Raw genomic sequence first — 15,195 nt, forward strand, 5'->3', positions numbered from 1 at the left:
GGTGCCATGGAATAGGATTCCACTTTAACTGACAGAGCCATCTCTTGTATTTGTAAATTTCATATTTAAATATAGTATTTCCTAAATCTAAAGACCCAGCTTCCCAACAGTTGACATCCATTGTGCCAGCAGAATCACATATTCCCACATTAGTGTATTTCATCTTTTCCAATACTAATTTATTCCCTGGAAACAATTTTTTGAGCATAGCTGGATGGATGTGGCAGTATGATATATTTTCAGAAAAGACCACCAGCCCAACATGGTGATAGATAAACAACAGCCAACACTCCAGGAATTCTTTTAACTCTGCAGACATTATATGGATGAGGAAAAATTCCAAGAGCCAAGAGATGGTGTTCTTCATACTTATAAAAAAGATTTTATCCTTTACTGAATCTAATATGAGAGAGTTTAATTTTCACTTTAAATTGAAGATGATGGAGTTAACAAGTGAACATTTGCACTAAGGATTCACAGCAAACATTTCAGTCTTGCTTGTCTTTTTAAGTGTTTTCATTCAATGTGTGAGCATTCATTCGTATGGTGGCAGTGGAAGGAGGGGGCTGTGAAATGACAGCTATGTGCCAGTCCATCTTTTCTGTTTGGCATTATTACCATATATATTTTTGACAAGAAAGGATTAAAAAACAATATGGGAATTTCTACCTGTGCGCATTTGACTTTCTTCTTTCAATCAAGTAGGTGAGGACACAAAAGAAAAAAACAAATATGAAATCAAAAAGGAATGGAAATATTGCTATGGCAGCTATGCTGCAGCTCATACATGTGACCTCATAGCTCATTCCCAATCAAACATACCTCTATTTTTTTAAACAGCTAATATTTTAAACCACAAACAGTACAGACTCTCTACCAGCAATGAACTGATACATAATTTAAGGGCATGTGTAAGCTACTGTCTTATTAAACGGAATCTCCTCTTGCATGTGGCTAGTAGACTTAATTCTTGGTCGCTAGGAATAACCTTCCAGCTCAGTTTGCAAAGCCAGCAAGCAGTTTTTGACCTGGTTTCCCTTCTTTTCTGGAGATAAGCATTACAGTAACATGATATCACAACTACATTTTAAAAACAAAATTGAAGGTCAGATGGCTGTAACCCAAGGTCAGACAAAAGTGATCCAAATGATGCTTGACCACCAAGGAAGAAAACCCAAGGGTTAAACGTTCAAGTTACACTAACCCAGGCAGGAGGGATTTTATTGCTCTTGCACTGTTTTCACAGGGACAGCCACATATTTGTGTGAGACACTTAACTTCTTTCTTTTAGTCAGAACATGTTGCTAATGCTTTTGCTATAGAAACCAGCTATTTAGTAGCTTCATGCACCCAAATTGGCAGTTTGTCTTCAATTTGTCTCACTTCTTTGTCTGCTGACTGAACTCTTAACCTGCCCAGTCATTCACAAGAAATAGAAAACAATCCACCCAAGTCTCTCTCTCGTGGCAGCTAGAGAAGGAACACTTTACAACAAAGATGCCAGGAAATCCAGGCCACCAAGGTAGACAGGAAGAGACACACCTGATTCACGCTTTCTGGCTTCCAAAACAAGCATTTTAGCAGATTAAAGCTATTTTGATTTCATAGTTTTCTAGTCTATACAGATAATAGGAAGAGTAGGTGGCACAAATACTCACAGCAAATCAAATTTTCAAATGATCAACCACGATCCACAGCTTCACCTATTCAGATAGCTCATGTAACATTTCTAATGGCGTTACAAAACAAAATAGGGTTTTTTATGTTCCTCTTCTGTTAAACCCGTGGGGACTTATTTACTTCATTGATTCCACCAATGCAAGCCAGAGGAACCCAGACTCCAAACACAAGCAGTCATAAAGTCTTCAGAAACAGAATAAAGCAGCACTACCTGCAAGGACAGATCCTAAAATGTCCAGGGACAGGAAGGACAAGACCAACAGGGACATGTGCTGATGTAGTGCCTCTCTTCTGAACAGAATCCCTAGGGCAAAACTAACAGTATCACCTCCTAGCCTCCCCTAAAATGAATCCCAGTTATAGCCAAGAGTGAAAATTATACTCCTCTTTGCCAAAGGGTAGAGAGAATCTGCCCCATTAACTTGTGAACAATTTCTTATTGTATCTTCAGAACACAGAAGGACAGCACCAATTCCAAACCCAATATCTATAACTCTTCTCAAGAACTGGTTTCCCGTTAAAGTGCATACTTAACAACTGAACTTACAATACCGGTACTTGTGAAAGCAGGTAGGAATTATCCCATTGCCTAATATAGCCATGAACATTTGTGCTTGGTTTGCACTACTGACAAATGTGAGACTGTATGTGTGATGGGATGTTCACCCCACACAACGCAGAGCAGGTTAAATACGGATAATTAACATGATTGGTGTCAAGTATCAGGGGGTAGCCATGTTAGTCTGTATCTACAAAAACAACAAGGAGTCTGGTGGCACCTTAAAGACTAACAGATTTATTTGGGCATAAGCTTTCGTGGGTAAAAACCTCACTTCTTCGGATGCATAGAGTGAAAGTTACAGATGCAGGCATTATATACTGACACATTGAGAGCAGGGAGTTACTTCGCAAGTGGAGAACCAGTGTTGACAGGGCCAATTCATTCAGGGTGGATGTAGTCCACTCCCAATAATAGATGAGGAGGTGTTAATTCCAGGAGAGGAAAAGCTGCTTCTGTAATGAGCCAGCCACTCCCAGTCCCTATTCAAACCCAGATTAATGGTGTTGAATTTGCAAATGAATTTTAGTTCTGCTGTTTCTCTTTGAAGTCTGTTTCTGAAGTTTTTTTGTTCAATGATAGTGACTTTTAAATCTGTAATAGAATGACCAGGGAGATTGACGTGTTCACTTACTGGCTTATGTATGTTACCATTCCTGATGTTCGATTTGTGTCCATTTATTCTTTTGCGGAGGGACTGTCCGGTTTGGCCAATGTACATGGCAGAGGGGCATTGCTGGCACATGATGGCATATATAACATTAGTGGATGTGCAGGTGAATGAGCCCTTGATGGTGTGGCTGACGTGGTTGGGTCCTCTGATGGTGTCGCCAGAGTAGATATGGGGACAGAGTAGGCAACAAGGTTTGCTACAGGGATTGGTTCCTGGGTTGGTGTTTCTGTGGTGTGGTGTGTAGTTGCTGGTGAGTATTTGCTTCAGGTTGGGGGGTTGTCTGTAAGCGAGGACTGGCCTGCCTCCCAAGGTCTGTGAGAGTGAGGGATCATTTTCCAGGATAGGCTGTAGATCGTGGATAATGTGCTGGAGAGGTTTTAGCTGGGGGCTGTATGTGATGGCCAGTGGTGTTCTGTTATTGTCCTTGTTGGGCCTGTCCTGTAGTAGGTGATTTCTGGTTACCCATCTTGCTCTGTCAATCTGTTTCCTCACTTCCGCAGGTGGGTATTGTAGTTTTACGAATGCTTGATAAAGATCTTGTAGGTGTTTGTCTCTGTCTGAGGGGTTGGAGCAAATTCGGTTGTATCTTAGGGCTTGGCTGTAGACAATGGATCATGTGATGAGTCTTGGATGGAAGCTGGAGGCATGTAGGTACGTATAGCGGTCAGTAGGTTTCCGGTATAGGGTGGTGTTTATGTGACCATCACTTATTTGCACTGTAGTGTCCAGGAAGTGGATTACCGGGATGAGGGAGTTTGGGCTGGAAACCCAGAGACAGGGGAACAAGAACATGCAGGAAAGAATGCAGGGAAAGATCACAGGGTCTGGGAGAAAGCAGACCACGGTGATAGACCAGGGGTTGGAAACCTTTCAGAAGTGGTGTGGCTGAGTCTTCATTTATTTACTCTAATTTAAGGTTTTGCGTGTCAGTAATACATTTTAATATTTTTAGACGGTCTCTTTCTATAAGTCTATAATATATAACTAAACTATTGTTGTATGTAAAGTAAATAAGGTTTTTCAAATGTTTAAGAAGCTTCATTTAAAATTAAATTAAAATGCAGAGTACCCAGACTGGTGGCCAGGACTAGACATAGGCTAAAGCCAGTGCGCCCCTCCCCCACCACAAAGCCAGGAGCTGATGCCAGCACCACCTCAAACCCCCGAAGCCAGGAGCAGTGCAGGGCTGAAGCCGGCAAACCTCCCCCCACCCCAAGCCAGGAGCTGGGAGCCCCAGTGCCCCCCTTCCCCCAAAAGCTGGGAGCCACACTGGGAGCCTGCCCTTGCCTGTACACAGCCCCTAGCTATGCCCTGCCTGCACCCTGAGCTACTCCCCTACCTGTACACAGCCTACCCCCTGCCTGCACCCTGAGCTACTGCCCTGCCTGTGCACAGCCCCTAGCTACCCCCTGCCTGCACCCTGAGCTATTCCCTTTCCTGTACACAGCCCCCTGCTACCTCCTCTCTGCACCCTGAGGTACCCCCCTGGCTACACCCTGAGCTATTCCCCTGCCCACACACAGCCCCAGCTACCCCCTCCCAGTACCCTGAGCTACTCCCCTGTCCACACACAGCCCCAGCTACCCCCTACCTGCACCCTGAGCAATTTTCAAACTTTTTGAACTAAACCCCTTCTTTGAGTTATATTTTTTGGTTGCATCCCCCCATAGCCCAGACAGGCTGGGTGGCCTCCTGAGTGAGTCAGGGTGTGGAGGTGGCGCTTGCTCTCTCCCTGGACCCCACTGTGTGGAGCTGGCTCAAGCCCCACCAGCTCTTGCCCTCTCCTCCCCCCAAATAGAAGTAAAAGTATGCCTATGCCCGGAGCCCCAAGTTCCCTGTCCCCGCTGGGCCCTGGCATTTTTATAGCATGTTGAGGGGGGGCCTCAGCAAGGAACCCTGGACTAGATGACCTCCTGAGGTTTCTTCCAACCCTAATCTTCTATGAGTCTAAGTTGGTCCACATGATCATGAATGAAAGGGCAGAAGGTAATTGGTACAATTCCTGTTCTTCACACAGTCAAAAGAATCTGTGTAATCCATATCTAGGGGGTTAGAACAGGAGAATTCCAGTCAGAACTCCTCCTATGTTATAATCTAAAACAAAAATAGATTGATTTGGATCTGCTGCTGCCTATCACCTACTTGCACACATTGAAAATATACCTGTAGAACAACACAAAAAAAGGGACGTTGTACCTGTGGCCTCATTTCTTCAGATAAATGCTAAACCTTTTAATCAATAATTTATTGGACCCAAAGCCAGTAGGGACAGACATTAGAACAGTACAACCACCTTACAAAAATAATAAGCAGCATGTTATTTAAAAACAGAGACTGACAGGCTGCTTGGGAACCAGGCTGTTGCTGTTCTGTAAGCAAGCCTGGTGTGAACATCTGCACAAAAGCTGCCGAAGGACACTGCCACAACTAACATATTCAGTTAACCAGCTCTCAGGAAAACTATGTCCTCTAGAGGAACATGAAGGAAGTAATATCTTTGCAGCAGGGTCTCACAGTGTCTACTTGTTTCAACATAGAAGCTGCCTTCACAAAATGGCAAAGAGCCTTGTACTTCGCTAATAAAGAGCTCTTAGTCTTACACCACTTCCCCAGAGAAAAGAGTTCCTCACTATTGTAAAAGTTGGCATTGTCCATCCCTAAAGGAACAAGCAGTCCAACATACAGTTGGACTAAAAAGGAATTATATTTGCTACTCACTACAGATCCCTCAATGTATGTTCCTGCAGTGTCTCCATGAAAAACAATAAGCAACAGTACAAATACCCAGAGTTGGCAGAATCCAAATTTTACTTACATGTGCTGCGAAGCATTTGGATAGAGCTCTGAAAATTGTGGTGCAGAATCCTCAGGGCCATGAGGGGCAGCATGGCTGATAACCATCATTATGGGCCTATGGGGATACATTCTCTTAGACATTTTGAAGTAATTAATGCTCTCATTAGTGATTAAGTCTGTGAAGTAGTCCTGTAACATATATTTAACACAAAATAAAAATTACAACGTGCATCATTAATCAGATCACAGTATTATGTTATACCAAATAATCATTAGCGCTTAGATCAGGAAGTAAAAACGTACCTTCAAAGAGGCACATGATCATAAAGAACACAGGACACACCAGGCATTAATTACTTTCTTAGGAAGGCATATTAGATGGGAGTGTATTTTGCAAAACTCTCTTACCCATAAAACAGGTTGTATTAACTGAATATGATTACCAGACTTGGCAACATAGTGTTTTCCAGCACATAAAATAGAGCCGATATATACTACTTAAATTTTGTTGATAAAGCTCTTTGACAAAACATAATGATACCAAAGTGCAAGAAACCACCCATACCTAATATCATTTCATATTTACATCTAAGTCCTTATTGTGTACTTTCTTCAAAATATAGATTTGCCTCTGTGCGACCTGGGAGAAGTCTACAACACTGAACATATTAAAAAAATATGGTTGCCTAGGAATGTCTTTATCAAAGAAATTGCATTCAAACATATAAATATAGGGAGCACTTGAATTCCTGCAGGGTCTGTTATTTTAATTGTACAACATAAAGAATTGCAGCTGCTGAGGTTAAGGTTGTTACTTGCTAATAAACTTGTTTAACCCGCAGCCAAGGTGGCAAATGGGAAAGGGAGGAAATGGAAAGAAGAAAAAAAGATGAAAACTTAAATTAAACCACCTGCCACCTCTAAGCATGCTTTGTTGGCCTGGAGGTCTAGTGTGAGTTTCATTGAGAAAGTTCTGAGATGATGTTTGCAATTTCAAGCACTTTCAGGCATGACTAGTCACATGTTGTGGATTCAAGACCCTAAACAGCTGCAAAAGCAGTGCCTGAGGGACTGGATCTGTGTCCCTCGCATGTCAGTGTTAGGACAAGCCAACCAGCTGTAATCTCTCTCTCTCTCTCTCCCTCTCTCTCTCCCTCCCTCTCCTCTCATCCCCCTCTCTCTCACACAGCAGATAAAGTACTCTAGAGATGTTAATGCTCCTGTAATGATGTGGAGGAGACTGACTTCTTATTTATAGGAACTATGATGATCTGGTCACCTACCAGGGCACCAGTGTTTTGGCAGTTTTTGATATCTGTCTAGTAAAATGAAATACCCTCAGAGGAGGTCATTGAATGGGTTATTGCTCTCAATTTTCTTCCTGTTTTCCTAAACATTATACATTCTTGCTATACACAGAAAATGTGGAAGGAATTTATAACTAACTAGTATTCTTTATTTTTTATTTTACACTTTGTATCAGTGTCATGTAATTTCTACAGGTGGGGAAATCAGAAACAGCTCTTGTGAGCTTCCAATGAAATCTCATTACATGGGTCAGAAACTAGAGCTGCAACATCTGTATCATCCTCCGCGAGCTCCATTCTGAGGAAATTCCAGCTTGCATAAAGTGATTTGGAAACTACAGCGTTTCCAGTGCTACACGCTTCTGAGAAATCGTATTGCAGTGGGCAGGTCACCTTGGCATACATTCCAAATGTTGTCAGGAGTGCAAACAAAGTCTGAAGTTTTCTAACCCTTGTTTTTGCACTTATCTATTCTCATTCTCATATCTGGAGCCTGCCTCCCCGCCTCCACGCACACCCAGTATAACGGAAAACAGCACCAGATAAGCTTTGCTTAATATTTGCTTAACTGGCAATACTCAGCTGTACCATCATCTTAACATAAGAGATCAGCAACACAAGACACAATATTTTCTTCTAGAAAGGCCTTTATTCTTTTTTCTTACATGGAGCCACCCATTTCTGAGAGAGAGAGAGAGAGAGAGACCAGATTAAAGACACTTTGTAGCTTTTTATCCATTCTACAATGGCACCTTTAAATTTGAGAAACTGATCTCAAATTATCTGATTCTATGACTGTGAGAAAATGACATGGGTGTAATCAATCAAAGGTGAAGTCATCTGATGCAGTGTAAATGTGTCTGGACATTACCTTTGCATAATCAAATCCATGTTTCTCTTTGTAGCCATTGTGACAAACGGTGTAATTATAGAAGCGAGAGTTCTTGATTAATCCAACCCACTCTCTCCACCCAGGAGGGATGTAGCTGCCATTGTATTCATTGAGGTATTTCCCAAAAAAAGCTGTGAAGGAGAAAAAAGGCACATATAATCAGGGGAATTTTGGCTTTTCACTCTGAATTTTCTAGTTCAACTCAAAAGCATAAATATGTGAATGAAGGGTCCTATTTTACTGTGGACCACATCAACATAAAAATGTGTTCGTATGAGTCAAGATGTTGCATGTCTGAAATTCAGATAAAACCACCCATATTAATAGTTTCATATTTTTTTAATTAAAATTAGGTGTTTCCCAGACCCTGTTGCCAACTCTCCTGATTTTAGATGTTTTTCTTAAGCTCCAATTCCTGGAGTCATGTGATCATATGAGACTCACTTTTCATTTAAAGTGAATAAGTTTCTAGCCATCATGGTTGTAGAGAAAAGTTTGAAAATGGACTATATGATCAAAACCCAGAAGGTAAATTAAAAAACCCAACATTTTTTAGAATCTCATGAGTAAGCCAAATTTCACGTTGTTTAGGATTTGGCTCATGATTTTTGAATGTTTGTAGTTGGCCATACTGCTACACTTCCTGGGTAGATACAGGATTTGGGGACATTGGTCTATGGCAGGACTCATAGCAATCCCTTGGTCAAAACCGCAAGACACTGCCTTTGGGAAAGAAAATGCTCCTTAGACAAGCCTAGTTTGAGAAGGCCAGTCTGCTACTACAGGTTCTGTGAGGCAGAAGTGAAGGAGATGAGAGGATCAAGGAAGCAGGCTCTAGGTCTGCTGCTACTAAGAGTGACATGCAATAACATGGACAGTTCTTTCCCTGGGAGTTACTCCTGATCTATTGCCAGAAGCCAGCTCCTTCATCCAGAGCTGGTAACTCTCAGAAGTCAGGCCCATTCATTTGCTATTTCTTCCTTCACCCCCACATCCCAAGTGACTGCAGGTCCTCATACTAGTTCCCAGAGGAGAATGAAGGATGTGGGATTCCTTCAGTAGATGCACTTTCTGTAGTCTACCTCATCAACAGTCAGAAATGAGGGGCTTCCCTGGGCGCACGAAGCTAGACTCCTTTGAGGGTGAGTGACCGAGAGGACATTTCCCTTCCCACAGGCAGAGTCCCTATGCTGGTAAATTGCCTATAGTTCCCCGGTGTTGTTCTGAATTGTAACTCAGATACGACAAATCCTGTTTTTAACCAGGAAATGGAAGCAGCTAGGGAAACACCAAATTCAATCTGAACAAAAAGCACGTGTGGGAAGGTTTACAAAATAATTCCCAGTGGAGGGTGGGGAAGATTACCATGTCAGCTTCACCATTTGAATTTGAAAGTGCCAGAAAAAGGGGAAAATATCAGAAGGTTCAGTTTGATCTCACTTGGCGTGTGCAGGGGTACCTGGGCTGGGTGCACTGTCAGAGTGGCAAGTGGGAGCCAGCCTCAAAATTTCCCCACAGCCTTCCAGGGATCCCTTATCCCTGCCTTCCAGGGTGCAGAGGGGTCACCCTGGCAATACACTTCACTGCTCTGTAATCAGTGGTGTGTGTTTTTCCTCTGATGCCTTCATTTTATGTCAAACTTCAAAACAAACAGACAAAAATAAATAAAAACAACAGAACAAAAACACCTTCATTGAACATCCCATTTTAAAATTTAAGAATGGCAAGGTTTAATTTTAATAGTTTGACAGCCCTGGAGACTCATGTCCTAATTATCTTCAGAAGAATGGGTTAACGCTGATCTGAGTTGCTGACCTATGCAAATGGCGGTGTGATTTCCATTTGCAACAGAGTGCAATAGACTGCACCACAGATTGTCAGTGTAGACAGGACTAAGGAAGTTGCCCCAAGGGACTCTGGGAGACATCCAGAAAACTTCTGGGACCCAAGTCAAGATGGGGCCATGTGCACACAGTAAAGGAATAGGGCTTAACACACCCTCGGGCCCTGCAGGGTCCTGTGGCCCTAGGTTCGAGTCCTAGGTCAACACAATTGGTGTGTGGAAACAAGGGGGTTAGGGGCTCTAGCCCAAGCTTAATTTGCTGTGTAGACATACTATTTAAGGCATCATTCCTAATCCTTTAATCATTTGTGTGGCTCTTGTCTAAAACCTCTCCAATTTATCAATATCCTTCCTGAATTCTAAGAATCAGAAATGGACACAGCATTCCAGCAGCACTCATGTTAGTGCTAAACATAGAGGTAAAATAACTCACTACTCCTACTTGAAATTCCCCTGTTTATGTATCCCAGGATTGCATTAGCCTTCTTGAAGCCCTCTTGGCCACAGTCACATCATGATCAGCTGATTATCCACCTGGACCCCCAAATCTTTTTTCAGAGTCACAGCTTCCCAGGATAGAGTCCCCCCATCATGTAGGTATGGCCTACATTCTTTGTTCCTAGATGTACACATACAGATGTTTACCTATTAAAACACATATTGCTTTTTGCACCCAGTTTACCAAGCGACCCAGATCGCTCTGTATCAGTGACATATCCTCTTAAATTATCTACCACTTCCCCAATTTTTGTGTCATTTGCAAACTTTTTCAGTGATGATTTTATGTTTTCTTCCAGCTCATTAATAATTATGTGAAATTGAACACGGCCAAGAACTGATCCCTGCAGGATCCCACTAGAAATACACCTATTTGATATTATTCCTTGTTTACAATTACATTGACACCTATCAGTTATCCTCTTTTTCATCCATTTAATGTGTGCTATGTTCATTTTATATCTTTCTAGTTTTTTAATCAAAATGTGATTATAAATTCAAATGCCTTACAGAAGTATATTACATGAACACTATTACCTTCATCAGCCAAACTTGTAATCTCATCAAAAAAAGACATCAAGTTAGCTTGACTGGATCTATTTTCCATAAACCACATTCTGATTGGCATTAATTTTATTACCCTCCTTTAATTCTTTATTAATCAAGTCCTGTATCAGCTGTTCCATTATCTTGCCTGGGATCTATGTCAGACTGACAGGTCTATAATTACCCAGGTGAGCCTGTTTACCCTTTTAAAATATTGGCACAACTTTAGCTTTCTTCCAATCTTCTGGAACTTCCCTGGTGTTCCAAAACTTATTACAAAATCAACATTAATGTTTCAGCGAGTTCCTCAGCCCACTCTTTTAAAACTCTTGGATGCAAGTTATCCATATCTGCTGATTTAAATATGTCTAACTTTAGTAGCTGCTGTTTAACATCTTCCTGAGATAATAGTGGAAAAGAAAGAATGTTATCATTTGATATGATTACATCCTCTGTTTTCCCCCAGAATAGAAATATTTATGGAACAGTTCTGCCTTTTTTGCATTATTATTGATAATTCTATAATTTACAACTGGTAATGGACCAGTACAATTGCTAGAATTCTTTTTATTCCCAATATACTTTAACAATGCCTCCTTATTGTCCATACACTTTACTGGTCATAGATTTCTCCTTCTATCCCTTTGCTTCCCTTGTCAATTTTTGCTATTTCCTAGATTCTAATTTATATTCATTACTATCTAATTCCCCTTTCTTCAATTTGTTATATTATATTATATAATATAAAGAAAGAAAGATACATTACAGATGTCCCAATTTTATAGGGACAGTCCCGATTTTTGGGTCTTTTTCTTATATAGGCTCCTATTACCCCCCCACCCCCGTCCCGATTTTTCACACTTGCTGTCTGGTCATCGTATCTTGGCCATTTAGTAAAGTGTCATATATCATTCACATTTGTCTGACGAAATTCCTCCTCCCAAGTGATTTGGCTCATAGTTGTTTTCAGCTTTGTGAAATTGGATCTTTTAAAGCATCTATCTATCTATCTATATCTATCTATCTATATATATCACTGGTCTGGATTTTATTCTGTTTGCACATTAAAATGTGATCAAGTCATGATCACTTGTACCTAAGTTACCATTAATTGCTAGTTCTGTAATCAGTTCCTCTTTATATTTGATGAGGTTTAATACAGAATTCCGTCATACTGGATGCAACACTTTTTGATTAATATGATCCATCCAGTTTACATGCCTGCCAAGTGTCATTCATCTGGAGTGACAGTCACACATTTGCCTTGATGCCACTATCATGCCAGCTGGAATTTCACTCATAAGTAAGGCTGCAAATCATTCACGGCGGTCACAAAAGTCATGGTGTCCGTGACTCACCATGACCTCCATGAATTTTGCAGCGCTGGTGCAGCTGACCTCAGGACCACCCCAGCAGCTGGGGAAGCCCATGGGCCAGCCGCACCGGATGCTGCTCTGGCAGTTCCAGGCAGCTTGTCCTCTGTGCTGCCCTAGAGCAGCGGTCTGGGACTAGAGGTGGTGGTGGCGGGACCCCGGGCCATCCCCGGCCCAGACCAGCGGTGGTGGGGCCCCAGGTTGCCCCCCACCCGGACCAGTGGTGGTGGCAGGCCTGGGTTGCCCCCTGCGGGAACGGCAGCAGTGGCGGGACCACGGGCTGCTCCCCACAGCAGTGGCAGGGGGCCCCAAGCCGCCCTCCCCTTCAGTGGCAGGGGGCCCCAGGCACTCCCCCCTTCAGCAGCAGGTGGCCTCTGGCCCCCCCGCAGCTGCAGCGGGGCCCCAGGCTCCTCCCCCCTCCAGCAGCAGTCTTCAGGAGCGGCCCACTCCCAGCAGGTAAGATTTAGTCACGGGTATTTTTAGTAAAAGTCATGGACATGTCATGGGCCATGACTTTTTGTTTATTGCCCATGACCTGTCCGTGACTTTTACTAAATATACCCGTGACTAAAACGTAGCCTTACTCATAAACAAGTAGACAATCGAGCAAGATTTTCTGTCAACTCCTCCTCCTCCCAGCTACTGGAGCCTATCCTGGGACTACTTAGTAGGTAGCCACGTCTCCCTCCTCTTCCCCTCTCACTGCTCCTCCTGTGACTCTTAGGGCAGCACTGTGAGGCAGGAAGTGGGGTGGAATAGAATCATAGAATATCAGTGTTGGAAGGGACCTCAGGAGGTCATCTAGTCCAACCCCCTGCTCAAAGCAGGACCAATCCCCACCTAAATCATCCCAGACAGGGCTTTGTCAAGCCGGGCCTTAAACTCCTCTTAAAAACCACTGCGGTCATGCTGAGAATCTACATATTTCACCCGCAGGAGGTAGCTAAGATGCGACTCTCTCACAGGACCAGAGGGGTGACAAAGAAACTTAGGGAGAGAAAGGACTGATCGGGAGAAATATGGAGGAGGAGGCAGAAACACTACTGGAAGAGAAGCCATAGGGAAGGGCCAAATAGTGGGCAAAGAGAGAGACAACAGTAAAGAAAAAAAAAGAGAGATAGGAGAGAGACTGGAACAAAGAGAGGGAAAACACTACGGAGACATGTAAAATAAATGGTAATCTTGTAGCTAAAGCACAGGACTGTAGTCAGGAGTACTGGTTTCCATTCCCAGCTCTGCCACCGATTCACTGAGTGGCCTTGGGAAAGTAATGTCACTTCCCATATCTCAGTTTCCCATCTGTAAAAGGAGCATAATACTAACCTGCTTCCCATATAGATCAGAGAACCTTCAGATCCTGGGATCAAAGTATTGTCATTAAACTGTTATGACAGGTGGGGCTGGTACCATCGCCTATAATTAAGGCTGTCTGACACTTGCCATTATAAGGCCCCCTGTCTCAGTTGCTTACAATTTTGCCAAACTTTAACCATTTGGGCTGAAATTTTCCATTCTGTCTGCCTCTGGCTGTTTTTTTTTTTGGGGGGGGGAGGGGGCTGGTGGCTTTTTGTTTATTTTTAATTTCAGCTAAAATAGTTGGGTGTTTTCCAGTGGGGGCACTGGGCAGGGCAGGGGAGGTAGGTAGCAAACAGCCAGGGAAATGCGGGGCAGGGAGTTGGGGAAGGGGACCACCCAAAACGGGAGGGCAGCAAACTGCAAGGGAGGAGGGGGACCACACGAGATTGGAGAAAGCAGGGAGCTGCAAAGGAGAGGGGGACCACCTGAGACTGGGGTGAGGGTGGGGGTGGAAAACCATGGGCAGGCAAGGGGAGGAGGTGGCCCAACAGCCCAGTGCAAACTAAGGAGAAGTGTGTGTGTGGGGGGGGAGGGGGGACGACCCAAGAGGGACATGCACTCACATGTGCTTGCGAAAGCGAGTCTACAATAACAATCCCAGGATGGGTGGAGGCAGGCATCCAAGCCAGCCAGCAGATGGTCATCAGCAGGAGAAGCAGTGTGTGTGGGGGTCCATGCTGCTCCCCCACCTCTGCAGCAGCAACAAGGCAGAAGCTTAACAGCAGCAGTGACAGCAGCAATGACAGCCCAGCCCATAGAGCCACAGGTGCGTAGGACTGAGGCAGGGGATTGCAGGAAGAGAAAGGAGGATCTCATGATTAAGGCAATTGAATGCTGCCCTGGACACCTAGATCTTATCCCTGCCTATGCGATGCTAGGCAAATCACAAACTGAATTTTTCGCAGGTGATCATTAATTGTGGGTGCCTCTTTTTCTGGGTTCCCTACTTGAGGAACCCTGCTTGTCCAAACCTCTTTACCCAGCCATTCCCAAGCCCCTCCCCACCCACCTCCTGATCCAACCTGTCTCTTCCCCACCCTGACCTCCAGTAACCCCCCTACCCATATTCCCTGTTCCAACTGGCTTCCCTGGGCTACTTGAGACCCTGGGGTCTGCTTTGCAGAAGTGCTGAGCATTCACAGCTGCACATGAAGTCAATGGGAGCTGTGCTTTGAACACATGAAGTGCTACATAATGATAAATTCTCTGAAAAATCAGGCCCTAGGTATTTCAAATTCTGCATTTCCTAACTTTTGACTGCTGGAGTTTGCAAGCTTAATAGTGCTCTTTAACATGATTTTTTTTTTGGATGTATAATTAGAAATGGGGAGTGACAGGCAGAATCAAAGGCTTGATTACTCCACTCATTCACATTTGCAAAAATGTCACTCGGAGCTATTTTTGAACAGCTATGATGTTATTTCTGTGATAAACTAGTAAATAGTAATTACCAAAAATACTAACACAATCTTGTCAAAGGGACCAACACAACTACTACTCTAATGTCCTAGGTATGGTGAAAAGCTGAATACTAGTGATCTGGGAACAGCAGCAGCCTTGGTAATAGATTGAGTTTGTCAATTTACATTAACTGAGGTCCGTTTATTTGTCAAAAGCTGAGAAGGATAAGAATAATTAAATATATTGAGGAAAAAGCCAGTCTTTTAATTCA

At 43.3% G+C, this 15,195-nt stretch overlaps 1 protein-coding gene across 6 annotated transcripts in view; it reads right to left on the reverse strand.

Annotated features, from left to right (window-relative positions):
- The window catches only part of SULF1 (sulfatase 1), a 173,715-nt gene that overhangs the window by 69,416 nt on the left and 89,104 nt on the right, over positions 1-15,195 (reverse strand). For all 6 annotated transcript variants that reach the window (XM_054019242.1, XM_054019241.1, XM_054019243.1 and 3 more), the window contains 2 exons: positions 7,887-8,038; positions 5,728-5,897 (listed from right to left, as the gene is read on the reverse strand). In XM_054019242.1, coding sequence (XP_053875217.1) covers positions 5,728-5,897; positions 7,887-8,038 — 322 coding nt within the window. The remainder of the gene's footprint in view (positions 1-5,727; positions 5,898-7,886; positions 8,039-15,195) is intronic.

This window comes from Malaclemys terrapin, chromosome 2 (assembly GCF_027887155.1).
Source record: "Malaclemys terrapin pileata isolate rMalTer1 chromosome 2, rMalTer1.hap1, whole genome shotgun sequence".
Taxonomy (NCBI): Eukaryota; Metazoa; Chordata; order Testudines; family Emydidae; genus Malaclemys; species Malaclemys terrapin.